The sequence below is a fragment of the Coturnix japonica genome, unplaced genomic scaffold (assembly GCF_054131305.1).
Source record: "Coturnix japonica strain WE unplaced genomic scaffold, WE-NBRP24 Scf061, whole genome shotgun sequence".
Classification (NCBI taxonomy): Eukaryota; Metazoa; Chordata; class Aves; order Galliformes; family Phasianidae; genus Coturnix; species Coturnix japonica.
This window is the reverse complement of record NW_028188964.1, coordinates 117,926-135,955: the sequence shown is the minus strand read 5'-3', so window position 1 is coordinate 135,955 and position 18,030 is coordinate 117,926. Positions and strand designations below refer to the sequence as shown.

Sequence of the window (18,030 nt, the reverse complement as noted above, 5' to 3'; positions counted from 1 at the left end):
CGTGAACTGTGGTACTAAAGGGCTGGACTGGAAGCACTGAGGTTTTGAGGGCCTGATGCACAGAGGGAGGCCAAAAAAGAGACCACGAGTCCATGAACATTTGTGGCACAAAGGAAGGCTTAGAGCTGTAATGGAGAACACACCTGGAGGCACAGATGCCTGCAAGCTGTCCTAGAGGCATAGGGGGAGGCCTAAAGGCTTAGAGGTTGCCCAGGATGCTTAGAGGCCTTAAGGTAAAACAGCCTGGAGGGAGGCCCAGAGCCTGGCCAAGAGGCCTTGCAGCTTAGTAGTCTTGAGGCCAAAGTGAGGCGTGGACTTCTTCCTTCTTCCACCCGGGCGGTAACGCCGGACAATCCACCCGCCCTTGTTTCTCCATCCCCGGTACCGGAACCGAAAAGAGCCGAAAAGAGCCGAAAAAAGCCGAAAAAAGCCGAAGTTCGGCTGGTGTTCGGAGCCGGTTCGGCTGCCGGAGGAGCCTTCTGAGGGGTATTCCGGCTTACTTCCGGGTTGGTCTGGCGACTTCCGGTCCGGTTCGGCTCTCTTCGGAAGTATTCGGAAGCGCTCGGGTCGTTCTGAAGCGACTTCCGGTTTACTTTCGGTTTGCTCCGAGATCCACTTCGTCTCCGTTCGGAAGCGCTCGGGTCTTTTCGGAGCGAGTTCCGGTTTACTTCCGGGTTCCTTCGATTTCACCTTCGGAATTATTCGGAACCGCTCGGGTCGGGTTCGGAACCGCTCCCAGCGACTTCCGGTTGACTTCCGGGTTGCTACAGGCGGCTTCCGGTCGGGTTCGGAGCTGTTCGGAACCTTTCGGAAACGCTCGGGTCCATTTCGGGATCGCTACGAGCGATTTCCGGGTTTTTCCGGTATCGGTTCCGTTCGGAAGCGCTCGGGTCAACTTCGGAAACATTCAGAAACTTTCGGGTCCAGTTCGGAGCCGTTCGGGGTCGCTACGAGCGACTTCCGGGTTTCTTCAGGCTTCGGAACCATTCGGATCCTTTCGGAAGCGCTCGGGTCGACTTAGGAACCACTCGGGTGCACTCGGATGCGCTCGGAGCCCCTCGGGTCCAGTTCGGAGCCGCTCCGCTCGACTTCCGGGTTTCTTCGGGCTTCGGAAACCCTCGGAGCCGTTCGGAAGCGTTCGGAACCCGGAAGTCCCTTTATGCCTCTCTAAACCCGGAAGTCTCTTCTACCCCGTCCAACTCTATTGCCCTGGAGGACCGTCTCAATACAATCAATGCGTTGCCATCTGTTTAATGAGTTACAAGCGTTAATTAATGAGCTTTAATTAATCCCGGAGCAACATCCGGGTCTTTTCTAGATCCGTACTGAAGAGGCGAGCCAAGATGGCGGCCGGGAGAGACCGGAAGTAGCGATTGAGGCGCTGGGTTTGGAGTTCCTATAGGTGCCAAATAGTGAGCCATTAAAATGAATGGAGGCTCTGAGCTGCCAAACAGTCTTCCATAGGAACGAATGGAGGCCCATAGTTGCCAAATAGGGATCCATTGGAATGAATGGAGGGCCAGGGATGCCAAATAGTTACCCCATAGAGCCCCATAGAGACCCCATAAACCCCATAGAGACCCCATAGCACACCATAGAGCCCTATAGCCCCCCATAGACCCCCATAGAGACCCATAGACCCCTATAGACCCCCCATAGAGCCCCACAGACCCCAAAAGACCCCCATAGAGCTCCATAAAACACCATAGAACCCCATAGAGCCCCATAGACCCCCATAGAACGCCATAGAGCCCCATAGACACCCCATAAACCCCCACAGACCCCCATAGGACCCCATAGAGCCCCACAGAGCCCCATATAGACCCCATAGAGCCCCATAGAGACCCATAGACCCCCATAGACCCCCATAGACACCATAGCTGCCAAATAGTGACCCATAGACCCCTATAGACCCCCCATAGAGCCCCATAGACCCCCATAGACCCCTATAGACCCCATAAGGCTCCATAGAGCCCCATAGAACCCAATAGGACCCCATAGAACCCCATAGAGCCCCCATAGGACCCAATTGGATCCAATAGGACCCCATATAGACCCCATAGCCCCCCGTAGAGCCCCACAGAGCCCCATAGACCCCTATAGACCCCATAGCCCCCCATAGAACCCCATATAGACCCCATAGACCCACCATATTCCCGGTGCTATAACCCAGCACCAATAGGATCCCTTCGGGGCACCCGCTCTTCAAGTAATGCTGGCTCCCCATAGGGAAGAATAGGACGTCCCCCACTTCCACCTCGAAGCTCAGGCTCTCCCCATTCTCCAACACCAGGCCGGCCTGCGTTTGCATATTCATGATCTCATTAAGCCTCATTTGCATCCCACCCCCCTATATCCCCTATATACAATATAGGGCCTTACCTTGCCACAGCCTTGGAGGACGTAAGCCAGCTCGTTAGCGTTAAGATGATAATGGGGTTGGCCAAGTTCGTTAGGGAAGATCCTTAGGGTGGCTATGGTGAGAGGATCGGGGTGCTGCAATGGGTTATATATAGGATCACATAGGGTTATATAGGTTTATATGGGGGTCTATGGGGGGTCTATGGGGTCCTATGGGGGTCTATGGGGCTCTATGGGGCTCTATGGGAATCTATGGGGTGGCTATGGGGTCCTATGGGGCTCTATAGGAGTCAATGGATCACTATTTGGCAGCTATGGAGCTCTATGGGGTTCTATGGGGCTCTATGGGGCTCTATGGGGGTCCTATGGGGGGTCTATGGGGGTCGTAGGGGTCCTATGGGGTCCAATGGATCACTATTTGGCAGCTATGGGGGCTAATGGATCACTATTTGACAGCTATGGGGCTCTATGGGGTTCTATGGGGGGTTATGGGGTCTATGGGGCTCTATGGGGTCCTATGGGGCTCTATGGGGTCTAATGGGTCTGTATTTGGCAGGTATGGGGCCCTATGGGATCGCTATGACGGTTCTATGGGGTTCTATGGGGGGTTATGGGGTCCTATGGGACTCTATGGGGTCCTATGGGGCTCTATGGGGTCTAATGGGTGTGTATTTGGCAGCTATGGGGCTCTATGGGGTCCAGTGGAGGGTTATGGGGTCCTATGGGGCTCTATAGGGTCCTATGGGGTGGCTATGGGGGTCTATGGGGTCCTATGGGGCTCCATGGGTCACTATTTGGCAGCTATGGGGCTCTATGGGGGTCCTATGGGGGGTCTATGGGGTCTAATGGATCCCTATGGGGCTCTATGGGGGTCTATAGGGTCCTATGCGGTGGCTATGGGACTCTATGGGGTCCTATGGGGGGTTATGGGGCTCTATGGGGTTCTATGGGGTTCTATGGGGCTCTATGGGGGTCTATGGGGCTCTATGGAGGTCTAAGGATGACTATTTGGCAGCTATGGGGCTCTATGTAATCGTATGGATCACTATTTGGCAACTACGCTTTCCAATGTAACTTAATGGCTCACTATTTGGCAACTCTGGTTTCCTATGTAATCGAATGGATCACTATTTGGCAAGTATGGTTTCCTATGTCTTTTAATGGCTCACTATTTGGCAACGATGGGCTCCTATTTATGCCAATGGCTCCTTATTTGGCAACACCGGTTTCCTATGTAATGTAATGGCACACTATTTGGCAACCGACCCCTCCAAGGTCCTGGCAGCTTAAAGGCGTTACCTGAAGGAGCGACTGGATGTAAATGAGATTCATTGGTTCCATCCAGGTCCTGGCAGGTCGATACGGAGCCCAATGGAAAACTCCGCCATTAAATGGTGCCGGAGGGGAACCTAAGGGGGATAGAAAGGTCCTGGAAGGTTAAAGGAAAGGTCCTGGAAGGGGAATATGGGATTATACGGGGGTATTTAGGTCCTGGAAGGGGAAGAATGGGGTCTAATGGGGTCTTATGGCGTCTATGGGGTCTTATGGGGTCTATTAAGGTCCTGGAAGGGTAATAATGGGGGTCTATGGGGTCTTTAATGTCCTGGAAGGGTAATAGTGGGGTTTAATGGGGTCTTATGGGGTCTATGGGGTCTTATGGGGTTATTAAGGTACTGGAAGGGGAATAATGGGGTCTATGGGGTCTTATGGGGTCTATTAAGGTCCTAAAAGGGAGATAAAGGGGGTCAATGGGGTCTAATGGGGTCTATGGGGTCTTATGGGGTCTTTACGGTCCTGGAAGGGTAATAATGGGGTCTATGGGGTCTTATGGGGTCTATAGGATCTTATAGGGTCCTATGGGGTCCTATGGGGTCTTTTGGGGTCTATTAAGGTCCTGGAAGGGTAATAATCGGGTCAATGGGGTCTTATGGGGTCTATTAAGGTCCTGGAAGGGTAAAATGGGGGTTAATGGGGGTTATTAAGGTCCTGGAAGGGTAATTATGGGGTCTTATGGGGTCTTTAAGGTCCTGGAAGGGTAATAATGGGGGTTAATGGGGGTCATTAACCTTAATGGATCACAATTTGGCACCTATCTATCCCGATGGATCACTATTTGTCAGCTATATATTCCAATGGCTCCTATAGCTTCCAATTGCTCACTATTTGGCAACCCCGACGGTTCCCTATTGAGCCCCTATGTCTTCGAATAGATCACTATTTGGCAACCCATCTATTCCAATAGTTAATGGGGTCTTATGGGGTCTAATGGGATCTAATGGGGTCTATGGGGTCATATGGGGTCTATTAAGGTCCTGGAAGGGGAATAATGGGGTCTAATGGGGTCTTATGGGGTCTATGGGGTCTTATGGGGTTGAGAAGGTCCTGGAAGGGGAATAATTGGGTCTAATGGGATCTAATGGGGTCTATGGGGTCTTATGGGGTCTATTAAGGTCCTGGAAGGGGAATAATGTGGTCTATGGGGTCTATGGGTCTTATGGGGTCTATAAGGTCCTAGAAGGGGAATAATGGGGGTCAATGGGGTCTTATGGGGTCTATGGGGTCTTATGGGGTTGAGAAGGTCCTAGAAGGGGAATAATGGGGTCTATGTGGTCTTATGGGGTCTATGGGGTCTTATGGGGTTGAGAAGGTCCTGGAAGGGGAATAATGGGGTCTAATGGGATCTAATGGGGTCTAATGGGGTCTTATGGAGTCTATTAACGTCCTGGAAGGGGAATAATGGGGTCTAATGGGGTCTAATGGGATCTAATGAGGTCTAATGGGGTCTTATGAGGTCTATTAAGGTCCTGGAAGGGTAATAATGGGGTCTAATGGGGTCTTATGGGGTCTTATGGGTCCTGGAAGGGGAATAATGGGGTCTAATGGGGTCTAATGGGATCTAATGAGGTCTAATGGGGTCTTATGAGGTCTATTAAGGTCCTGGAAGGGTAATAATGGGGTTTAATGGGGTCTTATGGGGTCTTTAAGGTCCTGGAAGGGGAGTAATGGGGTCTATGGGGTCTTATGGGGTCTTATGGGGTTGAGAAGGTTCTGGAAGGGGAACAATGGGATCTATGGGGTCTTATGGGGTCTTTAAGGTCCTGGAAGGGGAATAATGGGTCTAATGGGATCTAATGGGGTCTAAGGGGTCTTATGTGGTCTATGGGGTCTTATGGGGTTGAGAAGGTCCTAAAAGGGGAATAATGGGGTCTATGTGGTCTTATGGGGTCTATGGGGTCTTATGGGGTTGAGAAGGTCCTGGAAGGGGAATAATGGGGTCTAATGGGGTCTAATGGGATCTAATGGGGTCTTATGGGGTCTTTAAGGTCCTGGAAGGGGAGTAATGGGGTCTATGGGGTCTTATGGGGTCATATGGGGTTGAGAAGGTTCTGGAAGAGGAGTAATGGGATCTATGGGGTCTTATGGGGTCTTTAAGGTCCTGGAAGGGGAATAATGGGGTCTTATGGGGTTATTAAGATTCTGGAAGGGTAATAATGGGGTCTATGGCTCTTATGGGGTCTTTAAGGTCCTGGAAGGGGAATAATGGGGTTTAATGGGGTCTATGGGGTCTTATTGGGTCTTTAAGGTCCTGGAAGGGTAATAATGGGGTCTATGGGGTCTTATGGGGTCTATGGGGTCTTATGGGGTCTTATGGGGTCTATGGGGTCTAATGGGGTCTTATGGGGTATATGGGGTCTTATGGGGTTGAGAAGGTCCTGGAAGGGGAATAATGGGGTCTAATGGGGTCTTATGGGGTCTATGGGGTCTTATGGGGTTGAGAAGGTCCTGGAAGGGGAATAATTGGGTCTAATGGGATCTAATGGGGTCTATGGGGTCTTATGGGGTCTATTAAGGTCCTGGAAGGGGAATAATGGGGTCTATGGGGTCTGTGGGTCTTATGGGGTCTATAAGGTCCTAGAAGGGGAATAATGGGGGTCAATGGGGTCTTATGGGGTCTATGGGGTCTTATGGGGTTGAGAAGGTCCTAGAAGGGGAATAATGGGGTCTATGTGGTCTTATGGGGTCTATGGGGTCTTATGGGGTTGAGAAGGTCCTGGAAGGGGAATAATGGGGTCTAATGGGATCTAATGGGGTCTAATGGGGTCTTATGGAGTCTATTAACGTCCTGGAAGGGGAATAATGGGGTCTAATGGGGTCTAATGGGATCTAATGAGGTCTAATGGGGTCTTATGAGGTCTATTAAGGTCCTGGAAGGGTAATAATGGGGTCTAATGGGATCTAATGGGGTCTTATGGGGTCTTTAAGGTCCTGGAAGGGGAGTAATGGGGTCTATGGGGTCTTATGGGGTCTTATGGGGTTGAGAAGGTTCTGGAAGGGGAACAATGGGATCTATGGGGTCTTATGGGGTCTTTAAGGTCCTGGAAGGGGAATAATGGGTCTAATGGGATCTAATGGGGTCTAAGGGGTCTTATGTGGTCTATGGGGTCTTATGGGGTTGAGAAGGTCCTAAAAGGGGAATAATGGGGTCTATGTGGTCTTATGGGGTCTATGGGGTCTTATGGGGTTGAGAAGGTCCTGGAAGGGGAATAATGGGGTCTAATGGGGTCTAATGGGATCTAATGGGGTCTTATGGGGTCTTTAAGGTCCTGGAAGGGGAGTAATGGGGTCTATGGGGTCTTATGGGGTCTTATGGGGTTGAGAAGGTTCTGGAAGAGGAGTAATGGGATCTATGGGGTCTTATGGGGTCTTTAAGGTCCTGGAAGGGGAATAATGGGGTCTTATGGGGTTATTAAGATCCTGGAAGGGTAATAATGGGGTCTATGGGGTCTTATGGGGTCTTTAAGGTCCTGGAAGGGGAATAATGGGGTTTAATGGGGTCTATGGGGTCTATGGGTCTTATGGGGTCTATAAGGTCCTAGAAGGGGAATAATGGGGGTCAATGGGGTCTTATGGGGTCTATGGGGTCTTATGGGGTTGAGAAGGTCCTAGAAGGGGAATAATGGGGTCTATGTGGTCTTATGGGGTCTATGGGGTCTTATGGGGTTGAGAAGGTCCTGGAAGGGGAATAATGGGGTCTAATGGGATCTAATGGGGTCTAATGGGGTCTTATGGAGTCTATTAACGTCCTGGAAGGGGAATAATGGGGTCTAATGGGGTCTAATGGGATCTAATGAGGTCTAATGGGGTCTTATGAGGTCTATTAAGGTCCTGGAAGGGTAATAATGGGGTCTAATGGGGTCTTATGGGGTCTTATGGGTCCTGGAAGGGGAATAATGGGGTCTAATGGGATCTAATGGGGTCTTATGGGGTCTTTAAGGTCCTGGAAGGGAAGTAATGGGGTCTATGGGGTCTTATGGGGTCTTATGGGGTTGAGAAGGTTCTGGAAGGGGAACAATGGGATCTATGGGGTCTTATGGGGTTGAGAAGGTCCTGGAAGGGGAATAATGGGTCTAATGGGATCTAATGGGGTCTAATGGGGTCTAAGGGGTCTTATGTGGTCTATGGGGTCTTATGGGGTTGAGAAGGTCCTAAAAGGGGAATAATGGGGTCTAATGGGGTCTAATGGGATCTTATGGGGTCTTTAAGGTCCTGGAAGGGGAGTAATGGGGTCTTATGGGGTCTTATGGGGTTGAGAAGGTTCTGGAAGAGGAGTAATGGGATCTATGGGGTCTTATGGGGTCTTTAAGGTCCTGGAAGGGGAATAATGGGGTCTTATGGGGTTATTAAGATCCTGGAAGGATAATAATGGGGTCTATGGCTCTTATGGGGTCTTTAAGGTCCTGGAAGGGGAATAATGGGGTTTAATGGGGTCTATGGGGTCTTATTAGGTCTTTAAGGTCCTGGAAGGGTAATAATGGGGTCTATGGGGTCTTATGGGGTCTATGGGGTCTTATGGGGTCTTATGGGTTCTATGGGGTCTTATGGGGTCTATGGGGTCTTATGGGGTCTATGGGGTCTTATGGGGTCTTATGGGGTCTATGGGGTGTTATGGGGTCTAATGGGGTCTATGGGGTCTTATGGGGTCTAATGGGTTCTATGGGGTCTTATGGGGTCTATGGGGTCGATGGGGTCGATGGGGTCTTATGGGGTCTTATGGGGTCTGTTGGGTCTTATGGGGTCTTATGGGGTCTATGGGGTCTTATGGGGTCTAATGGGGTCTATGGGGTCTTATGGGGTCTATGGGGTCTATGTGGTCTTATGGGGTCTATGGGGTCTTATGGGGTCTTATAGGGTCTATTGGGTCTTATGGGGTCTTATGGGGTCTTATGGGGTCTAATGGGGTCTATTGGGTCTTATGGGGTCTTATGGGGTCCTATGGGGTCTATGAGGTCCTTACCTTTGAGGTCATATAAATACCGCCATATTTGCTCGTTATCCGCCTGGGTGTAATTAACATCCCGCACTAATTGACTTAAATTAATGGGGTGGTTCAAGCTTTGTAGGATCGGGACCTTCTGGAAGCTTCCAATCCAATCCTGAACGCTATGAAGCTGCCAGGACCCAAAAAAACTCTGTTATTAACCTTCCAGGACCCAAATCCCCCATAGAACCCAATGGGACGACCCTATTACTTCCCTTTTCCTCTTTCAGGACCCAAAACCCCATAGAACCCAATGGGAAGACCCTATTACTTCCCTTTTACCCTTCCAGGACCCAAATCCCCCATAGAACCCAATGGGATGACCCTATTACTTCCCTTTTACCCTTCCAGGACCCAAATGCCCCATAGAACCCAATGGGAAGACCCTATTACCAACTTTTACCCTTCCAGGACCCAAAACCCCATAGAACCCAATGGGACGACCCTATTACCTCCCTTTTCCCCTTCCAGGACCCAAATCCCCATAGAACCCAATGGGAAGACCCTATTACCTCCCTTTTCCCCTTCCAGGATCCAAATCCCATATAAAACCCTATATCTCCTCAACAGAACCCCATAGAAACACCCAACCACCTCCATTTTAACCTTCCAGGACCCAAGTTCCTTCTTATTCCCCTTCCAGAACCCAAATCCCCCATAGAACCCAATGGGACGACCCCAAATCCCCATTATTAACCTTCCAGGACCCAAATCCCATATAAAACCCTATATCTCCCCCATAGAATCCAATGGGAAGACCCAAAATCCCCATTATTAACCTTCCAGGACCCAAGTTCCTTCTTATCCCCCTTCCAGGACCCAAATCCCCCATAGAACCCAATGGGACAACCCCAAATCCCCATTATTAACCTTCCAGGACCCAAATCCCATATAAAACCCTATATCTCCTCAATGGAACCTCATAGAAACACCCAACCATCCCATATAAAACCCTATATCTCCTCAAAGGAACGTGATAGAGAGACGCAACCACCACCATTTTAACCGGCCGGGTCCCCTCTTTCACCTCAATCCCTTCAATCCCTTCTAGGACCTTCCAAAAAACCCCCAAACCCCCCATTTTCCACCCCCCCCCCCCATACCTGTAAAGCCTCAATTAAGACCTCATTCGGGGTCCCATTAATGGCCTCATCCACCTCCAATGTCTTCAGCTCCTCGTGGGTCCCATAAAAGAGAACGAGGACAAGTTCTTTTGGGGTCCGGCTTTTATTTCCTTGCCCCCCGTCCTCCGTGTTTTGGATCCAATGAAGAACGTTCCGGGGGAAGAAAAGGACCTGGCCGACTTCGGCTCGGTAGGTGGTGACGTTGGTTGGGGTGACGATGCCGATCCAGGCCGTGCCCTATAGATTATAGGGGAAATCCTATTAGATTTAGAGTAGACCCGCGAGGTAAAGGGGTTATAAGGTGGGGAAAGAAGGGATGGATAAGGCGAAAGAGGAATCGAAAGTATAGGGTCAAAAGCGGAAGAGAGAAAGAGGAAGTGGGACGAAAAGCAAGATCCATGTTGTGCCCTATAGAATATAGGGTAAATCCTATAGGATTTTAGGGTAGACCCATGAGGTAAAGGGTTATAAGGTGGGGGAGGAAGGACTGGATGAAGCCAAGGAGGAAGAAGTATAGGATTAAAGGCGGAAGAGAGAAAGAGGAAGTGGAAGTAAAACCAAAGGCCACCCCCAATTAACATGGGCCGCCCCTATATATAACATGGCCAAATTCTATAGGATTTTAGGGTAGACCCGCGAGGTAAGGGGATTATAATATGGGGGAAGAAGGGTTGGATGAGGCCAAGGATGAAGAGGAAGTATAGGATTAAAGGTGGAAAAGAGAAAGAGGAAGTGGAAGTAAAACCAAAGGCTACCCCCAATTAACATGGGCCGCTCCTATATAAAATGGCCAAATCCTATAGGGTTTTAGGGTAGACCCGCGAGGTAAATGGATTACAAGGTAGGGGAATAAGGGCTAAATGAAGCCATAGAGGAAAAGGATGTATATTCTTAAAGGTGGAAGAGAGAAAGAGGAAGTGGAAGCAAAACCAAAGGCTGCGGCCTACCTGCACCACGTAGCCATGGACGTTGGCATTAAAATGCCAGTGGGGGACCCGGAGCGCTCCAGGTTTGATCCTGATTAAAGCCAGGCTCATTTTGGCTTGATGCTCGTGGAGGCTTTGAGCGAAGACGCGAGCTTCTCGATCCGGATAACGCTTGGGATCCAGCCGGTACGTCGCCCATTGGATTTCACCTCCGGGGTGGCGTTGTGGCTGGAAAGCAAATGGGCTTATTCCTTTTCCTCTTCCCCCTCCCCTTCCCCTTCCCATAGGAAAGGAAGAAGGTACCCCATAGGACCCTATAGGACCCCATAAGCCCCATAGGACCCCATAAGACCCCATAGGACCCCATAAACCCCATAGGAATCAATAGGAAGCAATAGGACCCCATAAGACTCCTTAGGACCCCATAGAATCCCATAAGACCCCAGAAGACACCATAGCATGCCATAAGACCCCATAGGACCCCATAGGAACCAATAGGACACCATAGCACACCGTAAGACCCCATAAGACCCCATAGGACCCTGTAGGACCCCATAAGCCCATAAGTCCATTTCCTCTCCCCTCCCGCTTCCTCTTCCCCTTCCATTTCCTCTCCCCTCTATACCCCCCCCACTTCCTCTTCCTCTCCCCTTCCTCCCTTCCCCCTCTTACTTCCTCTCCTCTCCCCTCCCACTTCTTCCCCACTTACTCCCCACTTCCCCCCCCCACTTCCTTTTCCCTCCCACTTTGTCTTTTCCTTCCTCTTCCTCTTCCTCTTCCTTCTTCCCTTCCCCCTCTTATTCCCCTCCCTCTTCCCATTCCCTTCCTCTTCCTCCCCACTTCCTCTTCCCCTTCCCCTCCCACTTCCTTTTCCTCCCTCCCTTCCTCTTCCTCCTTACCACTTCCACTTCCTCCTCCCTTCCTCCCCCACTTCCTCTCCCCCCTATATCCCCCCACTTCCTCTTCCCCCCTTATTTCCCCCCTATATCCCCCCTACTTCCTCTTCCCCCCTTATTTCCTCCCTGTATACCCCCACTTCCTTTTCCCCCCTTATTTCCCCCCTGTATCCCCCCTACTTCCTCTTCCCCCCTTATTTCCCCCCTATATCCCCCCCTATTTCCTCTTCCCCCCTTATTTCCCCCCTATATCCCTCCACTTCCTCTTCCCCCCTTATTTCCCCCCTATATCCCCTCCTACTTCCTCTTCCCCCCCTTATTTCCCCTCTATATCCCCCCCACTTCCTCTTCCCCCCCTATCTCCCCCCTATATCCCCCCTACTTCCTCTTCCCCCCTTATTTCCCCCCCACTTCCTCCCCCCACCCCATATCCCCCCCATCCACTTACCTCCGACATCCCCATCCTATACACGAACCAGAGCCGTCCTTCGTCCCCCTCCACCTCATTAACCACCTCGTTTACACGCAGCTCGTTAATCGCCTTCCTATAGATGACGCTCAAGCTTCCCAGCCCCACGGCGGTCGTAATGGAGCCGGCCAACAGGCAGAGGCCGAACAGCTTCCATAGGGATCTCCTGCCCCACTCGGGCGCCATCTTGGATATGGGGGGGAGGGGAGAAAGGGGGGGTTACATAGGCCGAACCGGGCCAAAGTGGGCCAAGTTAGGCCTAGTTAGGCCTAATTGGGCCTAGTTAGGCCTAGTTAGGCCCTGCTAGGCCAAGGTAGGCCATGCTAGGCCTAGTTAGGCCTAGTTAGGCCAAGGTAAGCAAAGGTAGGCCATGCTAGGCCTAGTTAGGCCGAGTTAGGCCTAGTTAGGCCAAGCTAGGCCAAGGTAGGCCATGCTAGGCCCAAGATGGCCGTGCTAGGCCAATCCAATCCAATCCAATCCAATCCAGGCCAATCCAGGCCTAGGTAGGCCATGATAGGCCCAAGATGGCTGTGCTAGGCCAATCCAATCCAATCCAATCCAATCCAGGCCTAGGTGGGCCAAGGTAGGCCCAAGATGGCCGTGCTAGGCCAATCCAATCCAATCCAGGCCAAGGTAGGCCAAGTTAGGCCCAAGATGGCCGTGCTAGGCCAATCCAATCCAATCCAATCCAATCCAATCCAATTCAGGCCAAGGTAGGCCAAGTTAGGCCCAAGATGGCTGTGCTAGGCCAATCCAATCCAATCCAATCCAATCCAATCCAATCCAATCCAATCCAGGCCAAGGTAGGCCCAAGATGGCCGTGCTAGGCCAATCCAATCCAATCCAAGCCAAGGTTGGCCATGACAGGCCTAGGTAGGCCTAGGTAGGCCTCGCTAGGACTCACTAGGCCTTACTAGGTCTCACTAGTAAGACCCCATAGAAACCCATATGACCTCATAGAACCCATAAGTCCCTATAAGACCCCATAGGACCCCATAAGACCCCATAGGATCCCATAAGACCCCATAAGAACCCATAGGACCCCATAGGACCCCATGGAGACCCCATAGGACCCAATAGACCCCATAAGACCCCATAGGACCCCATAGAACCCCATAGGACCCTGTAGACCCCATAAGACCCCATAGAGACCCCATAAGACCCCATAGGACCCCATAGGAACCCATAAGACCCCTTAGTATCTAATGAGACCCCATAGAACCCCATAGGAATCAATAGGACCCCATAGAGACCCCATAGAGACCCCATAAGACCCAATAGGAATCAATAGGACCCCTTTAGAAACCATAAGACCCCATAGAACCCACTAGGACCCCATAGAACCCCATAAGATCCCATAGGACCCCATTGACCCCATAGAGACCCCATAGAGACCCCATAAGACCCTATAGAACCCCATAGGACCCCATAAGACCCTATAGAACTCCATAGGACCCCATAAAACCCTATTAGACCCCATAAACCCCATATGACCCCATAGAACCCCATAGAGGTTCTATGGGGTCTCTATGGGGAGATTCCATAGAGACCCCATAGACCCCATAGGACCCCATAAGTCCCCATAGAGACCCCATAAGACCCCATAGGAACTCTATAGAGTTGTCACTAGGCCTCACTAGGCCTCGCTAGGCCTCACCCCAATCCTTACCTCTTTATGGTGTCCATCTTTTCTCTTCTGGGACCCGACGGGTTCCTCGGGTCCCATCTCGAAGGCCTCATTGTCCATCTTAGCTCTAATGAGGTTAATTAGGGCTTAATTGGGTTAATTAAGGGTTTAATTGGGTTAATTAAGGGCTGAATGAGGGTGTTAGAGGCCTAGTTAAGCTATGGGGCTCGGAGGAGGCTCCTATCCCCCCTTACCATTCAACTCTATGGCCTTGGAGAACTTAATATCCCCTCAGCCTACAACTCTATGATCCTGGAGGAGCCTCCTCTCCCCCCCGGCCCTCCAACTCTATGGCCTTGGAGGACCACGTAAGACCCCATAGGAAACAATAGGACCCCATAGGAATTAATAGGACCCCATAGGACCCTATAGGACACCATAAGACCCCATAAGACCCCATAGAGACCACATAGGACCCCATAGGAACCAATACGACTCCATAAGACCCCATTGAGAGCCCATAAGACCCCATAGGACCCCATTAGACCCTATAGGAAGCAATAAGACCCCTTAAGACCCCATGGGACCCCATAGGACCCCATAAGACCCCATAAACCCCATAAGACCCCATAGGACCCCATAGGAACCAATACGACCCCATAAGACCCCATAAGGCCCCATAAGACCCATAGACCCCATAAGACCCCATAAGACCCCATAGGACCCCATAAGACCCCATAAGACCCCATAAAACCCCATAGGAAGCAATATGACCCCATAGGAATCAATAGGAAGCAATAGGACCCCATAAGACCCCATAAGACCCCATAGACCCTATAAGACCCTGTAAGACCCCATAAGACCCCATAGGACCCCATTAGACCCCATAAGACCCCATTGACCCCATAGAACCTATAAGACCCTGTAAGACCCCATAAGACCCCATAGCACCCCATAGAACCCCATATGACCCCATAGAACCCATAGGACCCCATAAGACCCCATTGACCCCATAAGACCCCATACAGACCCCATAAGACCCCATAGGACCCCATAGGATCGTATAAGACCCCATAGGAATCAATACAACTCCATAAGACCCCATAGATTCTATAGAACCTCATAAGACCCCATAAGATCCTATAGACCCCATAAGACCCCATAGAGACCCCATAAGACCCCATAGGACCCCATAGGAACCAATATGACCCCATAGAGACCATAGACCCCATAGCCCCATAGAGACCACATAGGAATCAATAGGACCCCATAGAAATCAATAGGAACCATTAGGACCCCATAAGATGCTATAGGACCCCATAGGACCCCATAAGACCCCATAGAGACCCCATAAGACCCCATAGGACCCCATAAGACCCCATAGACCCCATAGACCCCATAAAACCCCATAAGACCCCATAACACCCCATAGACCCCATAGGACCCCATAAGACCCCACAGACCCCATAGACTCCATAGACCCCATAGACCCCATAAAACCCCATAGGAACCCATAGGACCCCATAAGACCCCATAAGACCCCATAGGACCCCATAGAGACCCTATAAGACCCCATAGGAACCAATTGGAATCTATAGGATCTCATAGGAACCAATGAGACCCCATAGGCACCATAAGACCCCATAGAACCCCATAGACCCCATAAGAACCCATAGAGACCCCATAGGACCCCATAAGACCCCATAGACCCCATGAAACACCATAGGATCCCCTAGGACCCCATAAGACCCCATAAGACCCCATAGAACCCCATAAGTCCCCATAGAGACCCCATAAGACCCCATAGGACCCCATAAGACCCCATAGACCCCATAAAACCCCATAAGACCCCATAACACCCCATAGACCCCATAGGACCCCATAAGACCCCACAGACCCCATAGACTCCATAGACCCCATAGACCCCATAAAACCCCATAGGAAGCAATATGACCCCATAGGAATCAATAGGAAGCAATAGGACCCCATAAGACCCCATAAGACCCCATAGACCCTATAAGACCCTGTAAGACCCCATAAGACCCCATAGGACCCCATTAGACCCCATAAGACCCCATTGACCCCATAGAACCTATAAGACCCTGTAAGACCCCATAAGACCCCATAGCACCCCATAGAACCCCATATGACCCCATAGAACCCATAGGACCCCATAAGACCCCATTGACCCCATAAGACCCCATACAGACCCCATAAGACCCCATAGGACCCCATAGGATCGTATAAGACCCCATAGGAATCAATACAACTCCATAAGACCCCATAGATTCTATAGAACCTCATAAGACCCCATAAGATCCTATAGACCCCATAAGACCCCATAGAGACCCCATAAGACCCCATAGGACCCCATAGGAACCAATATGACCCCATAGAGACCATAGACCCCATAGACCCCATAGAGACCACATAGGAATCAATAGGACCCCATAGAAATCAATAGGAACCATTAGGACCCCATAAGATGCTATAGGACCCCATAGGACCCCATAAGACCCCATAGAGACCCCATAAGACCCCATAGGACCCCATAAGACCCCATAGACCCCATAAAACCCCATAAGACCCCATAACACCCCATAGACCCCATAGGACCCCATAAGACCCCACAGACCCCATAGACTCCATAGACCCCATAGACCCCATAAAACCCCATAGGAACCCATAGGACCCCATAAGACCCCATAAGACCCCATAGGACCCCATAGAGACCCTATAAGACCCCATAGGAACCAATTGGAATCTATAGGATCTCATAGGAACCAATGAGACCCCATAGGCACCATAAGACCCCATAGAACCCCATAGACCCCATAAGAACCCATAGAGACCCCATAGGACCCCATAGAGACCCCATAAGACCCCATAGGACTTCATAGAGACCCCATAGGACCCCATAAGACCCCATAGACCCCATGAAACACCATAGGATCCCCTAGGACCCCATAAGACCCCATAAGACCCCATAGAACCCCATAAGTCCCCATAGAGACCCCATAAGACCCCATAGGACCCCATAAGACCCCATAGACCCCATAAAACCCCATAAGACCCCATAACACCCCATAGACCCCATAGGACCCCATAAGACCCCACAGACCCCATAGACTCCATAGACCCCATAGACCCCATAAAACCCCATAGGAACCCATAGGACCCCATAAGACCCCATAAGACCCCATAGGACCCCATAGAGACCCTATAAGACCCCATAGGAACCAATTGGAATCTATAGGATCTCATAGGAACCAATGAGACCCCATAGGCACCATGAGACCCCATAGAACCCCATAGACCCCATAAGAACCCATAGAGACCCCATAGGACCCCATAGAGACCCCATAAGACCCCATAGGACTTCATAGAGACCCCATAGGACCCCATAAGACCCCATAGACCCCATGAAACACCATAGGATCCCCTAGGACCCCATAAGACCCCATAAGACCCCATAGAACCCCATAAGTCCCCATAGAGACCCCATAAGACCCCATAGGACACCATAAGACCCCATAAGACCCCATAGGACCCCATAGAGACCCCTTAAGACCACATAGGAACCAATAGGAATCTATAGGATCTCATAGGAACCAATGAGACCCCATAGACACCATAAGACTCCATAGGACCCCATAGGACACCATAAAACCCCATAAGACCCCATAGAGACCCCATAAGACCCCATAGAGACCCCATAGACCCCATAAGACCCCATAGGACCCCATAGGACCCCATAGGACCCTATAAGACCCCATAGGACCCCATAGGAACCATAAGACCACGTAGGACCCCATAGGAATTAATAAGACCCCATAGAACCCCATAAGACCCTATAGGACCCCATATGAACCCATAAGACCCCATAGAGACCCCATAGAGACCCCATAAGACCCCATACACCCCATAAAACCCTATAAGACCCCATAGACCCCATAGTCTCACCCTATATCCTCCTATAGGATGAAGCCGTTAGTGCTGTGTAACTATTGCCTCAGCCGTATGCAAATGAGGGCTGGAGGAGAGCTCTGATTGGTTGAAAGACCAGGAAAAGCTTCGTTTGATTGGTTAATAAGGGGAATTTGGGGCTCCTTCCTTCCCCTTATGGGGTTCTATGGGGTCCTATGGGATCTTATGGGGTCCTATGGGGTCTTATAGGGTCCTATGGGGTCATATGGGGTTTATGGGGTCTAATGGGGTTCTATGGGGTCTTATGGTGTCTAATAGGGTTCTATTGATTCCTATGGGGTCCTATGGGGTCTTATGGGGTTCTATGGGGTTCTATGGTGT

At 50.7% G+C, this 18,030-nt stretch overlaps 1 protein-coding gene across 1 annotated transcript; it reads right to left on the bottom strand.

Annotated features, from left to right (window-relative positions):
* Window positions 1–95: 95 nt before the first annotated feature.
* Window positions 96–17,857, bottom strand: LOC107307440 (uncharacterized). Its single transcript, XM_085533463.1, has 10 exons — window positions 17,686–17,857; window positions 13,765–13,849; window positions 12,075–12,281; window positions 10,752–10,958; window positions 9,784–10,041; window positions 8,657–8,810; window positions 3,661–3,770; window positions 2,383–2,496; window positions 2,150–2,299; window positions 96–1,396 (listed from the first exon to the last, which is right to left on the bottom strand). Exons 2-10 carry the CDS (start codon window positions 13,840–13,842, stop codon window positions 1,286–1,288), a joined length of 1,389 nt encoding a protein of 462 aa, XP_085389589.1. The 5' UTR covers window positions 13,843–13,849; window positions 17,686–17,857; the 3' UTR covers window positions 96–1,285.
* Window positions 17,858–18,030: the final 173 nt, after the last annotated feature.

What these genes read in the sequence shown, in the direction of transcription:
- LOC107307440 (XM_085533463.1), bottom strand. Translation starts at nt 13,842, where the DNA reads ATGGACAATGAGGCCTTCGAGATGGGACCCGAGGAACCCGTCGGGTCC. An exon ending in AAGATGGACACCATAAAGAG is followed by an intron (nt 12,282 to 13,764) that starts GTAAGGATTGGG and finishes CCCATATCCAAG; the next exon opens with ATGGCGCCCGAGTGGGGCAG. An exon ending in TCCTCCAAGGCTGTGGCAAG is followed by an intron (nt 2,300 to 2,382) that starts GTAAGGCCCTAT and finishes ATGCAAACGCAG; the next exon opens with GCCGGCCTGGTGTTGGAGAA.